The sequence below is a fragment of the Fonticula alba genome, assembly GCF_000388065.1.
Source record: "Fonticula alba strain ATCC 38817 unplaced genomic scaffold supercont2.1, whole genome shotgun sequence".
Taxonomy (NCBI): Eukaryota; order Rotosphaerida; family Fonticulaceae; genus Fonticula; species Fonticula alba.
In genome coordinates this window covers 701,084-703,673 of record NW_009242971.1, presented here as the reverse complement: position 1 = coordinate 703,673, position 2,590 = coordinate 701,084, and the positions used below count along the sequence as shown (strand labels likewise).

Here is a 2,590-nt window from a genome sequence, read left to right as displayed (position 1 = left end):
CCTCCTGTACGAAAAGGTAACTAACAGCCCTTCACTCCCTCCCCCCTACGCACACGCAGAGGATGTCAAGCTCACCAAGGTTCAGAAGTGGTACCTGCGCGTGGTCTACCGCACTCTCAAGGATAACCCCTACTGGTCGGATGCCCACAAGCAGGAGTTCCTCGAGGAGCTGATCAAGGGTTACGTGGCCACCGCGCGCAAGGTCAGCCAGGCCGGCGTCGGTACCGACGGCCCGATGGCCTCCTTCGACGAGGACGAGTACCAGGACGACTTCTCCGAGGTGTACGCCTCCGGCCGGGCCGCGGCGGCTACCACCACCGAGCTTGGTCGCGAGACTGCCAAGTGGCGCGAGTATGGGCTCACCTACTTCCCGCCCAAGGCGCCTGGGCTGGAGCCGCGCTTCCCCGTGCACCCGATCAGCTTCTCCAAGCTGTCGAAGGATGCCCCGGCCGAGCTCAAGGATCTTGGCAGCCGCAACCTCCGGCCGTACAAGTACCTGCTGGAGAACGACTTCTCCAAGAGCCTGGTCGATCGGGACGAGCTGCTCTACTACCACCGGATCTTCTCGGCCGATCGTGTTCCCCGGCCGGCCCGGAACCCCGGCCCCTCTGGTCGCCGTGGGAAGCTGGACTTCAGCAATGGCTTCAACTTCCACTATAACCAGGAGACCATGCTGGACCGCGTGGATGAGGCCTTCGAGAATGCCGACCTCGACTATGTCACTCACCGGCAGCTGGCTCGGAGCATTGCCACTCGCCAGCCGCTCGACAAGTCCTCCATCACTTACCATGCGTCCACCGATGTCGACGACCCGGTCTTCGTCAACCCGGCCAAGATCCAGGACGATGAGTAAGCGGGCGCGCCGAGGCGGCGACGCCGGCAGCAGCATCTGGCGCTGGCATGTCCCTTCTTTCCATCACCATGCATGTGTGAGAAGCAGCACACGCACCGGCGGGCGGATTGGTGGTCGCCTGGCGTCGCTGTCGACGACACGCGCCCTCGGGAGGCGCAGGCGGCCGGCGGCAGCATCATCATCACTGGCGTTGCCGTCGCCGCCGCCATCGTGCCCTTTGTCCGCCTGCCTCTCTCTGTCCCCCCCTCCCGGCGGCGCCGCGTGCACGGCCGAGCCCAAGCGTATGGTGCCGGTTGGTGGCCTCCCCTCCTCTTCTTCGCCGACTCTTTCTCGTCTCTCTCTTTCTCTCCCTTCCCTCCTTGATGTCGGCTCATGGTCTCTCTTTCGCCGCATGGCGGTGTCTGTCGCTGTCATCCCAAAGCCACGGCAGGCTCCATCGGCGAGGGGCGATCCCCTGCCACTCTCCTATCCCCCCCCCCCCTTCTCCCTCCTCTTCCTCCCCCCTCTTCCAGTAATCCCTTCATGCAAATATACTCTTTTAGACTTTCCTCTGTCTCTGCTTGCGTCTCCGTCTCACGCTGTGGCCGGAATGTGGGGATGCGCCTTCGGGTGGCTTGCAGCCGGGAGGGCGGTGATGGTGGGGGTATGTGCGTGTGTGCGTGCGTGCGTGCGCGTGCGTGTGCGCGTGCGTGTGCGCGTGTGTGTCTCAGGAGAGGGCGGCAGGAGGGGGTACCCCATATGTGCATTGGTCGGACATGGGTTTTCCTCCCCCTTGGCACTGCCGCTCGCGGGTAAGGGCATTGCTCCAGAGCGGCCATGGCGCTGGGGGGGGGGGGGGGTGCTTTTGGCTCTCTGCCCCCGGCCTCTCGGGGCTATGGCAACGCACTCGAAAGGGGCGCCCGTTCGCCGGGCAGGCCGATTAAAATATGAATATTTAAAATAACATTAACAAGTCATACGAGGTGCTTTTCAATGCGCCAAATATGATCACGCATTCCCCCCGGAAAGATACTTATGTCACACGGAGGGCCGTGGGGGTGCCGGCTTCCCATTTGGGTGGGGGCCGCCCGCAAATGAGCACCCATCGATTGTGTTTCGCCCGTCCTTCCTCTCGGTCGTCATCCCTTCGTGGCTTCCCCCCCCCCCCCCCCCCCCCCCCCCTCTGCGGACCCCGGGGGCGCCGGTGTATCTCGCGAGCCGGAGCCGGGGAACCGGCATTGAGAGGTGGTCAGCATGCTGTGGAGCTGTTGATGTCTCTTTTCCCCCCACACTGGGAGGCTGGACAGGCGGGACGCGGTCAGGGCCCTCCAGGTATTGGTGGAGGCGGCAGCCATCGTCGACCGCCCCTCTCGGCAGGGGGGGGGGCGGCAGTTCTCGCGCCGCGGCCTGACGTCGGCTGGTGAGCCGGGCAGATAGAATGCTCCCGGATGTTGCCCCCCGGCCCGTGGCTGGGGCCTTGCCTCGCCGCCCCCTTGCCCAAGGGCACCCAGGGCATTCTCTCCCCCACGTCTCGCGCATGCAATGTGGAGGTGTGGAATGCAGACAGCCGTCGCGCGGAGTTGCTCGCGCGGCCGGGGGAAGGGGGCGGGAGCACAGCGAGGTATTGTTTCACGCTGTGCGCGGTGTGCGCCACAGTGTACAAACATATTTGTGTAAGCGCCCGTTGCCTGGTCGTGTCCCTCGCTTCTGCCCGAGGGAAGACCGACCCAGCGATGGCATGCACCCGGGGGGGGGGGG

At 64.8% G+C, this 2,590-nt stretch overlaps 1 protein-coding gene across 1 annotated transcript in view; it reads left to right on the top strand.

The window, feature by feature from the left end:
* Window positions 1-1,402, top strand: part of H696_00147 (hypothetical protein) — a 5,874-nt gene extending 4,472 nt beyond the window's left edge. Inside the window, exon 5 of the mRNA XM_009493982.1 lies at window positions 60-1,402. Within this exon, the coding sequence (XP_009492257.1) occupies window positions 60-853 (794 nt within the window). The 3' untranslated portion in view covers window positions 854-1,402. The remainder of the gene's footprint in view (window positions 1-59) is intronic.
* Window positions 1,403-2,590: the final 1,188 nt, after the last annotated feature.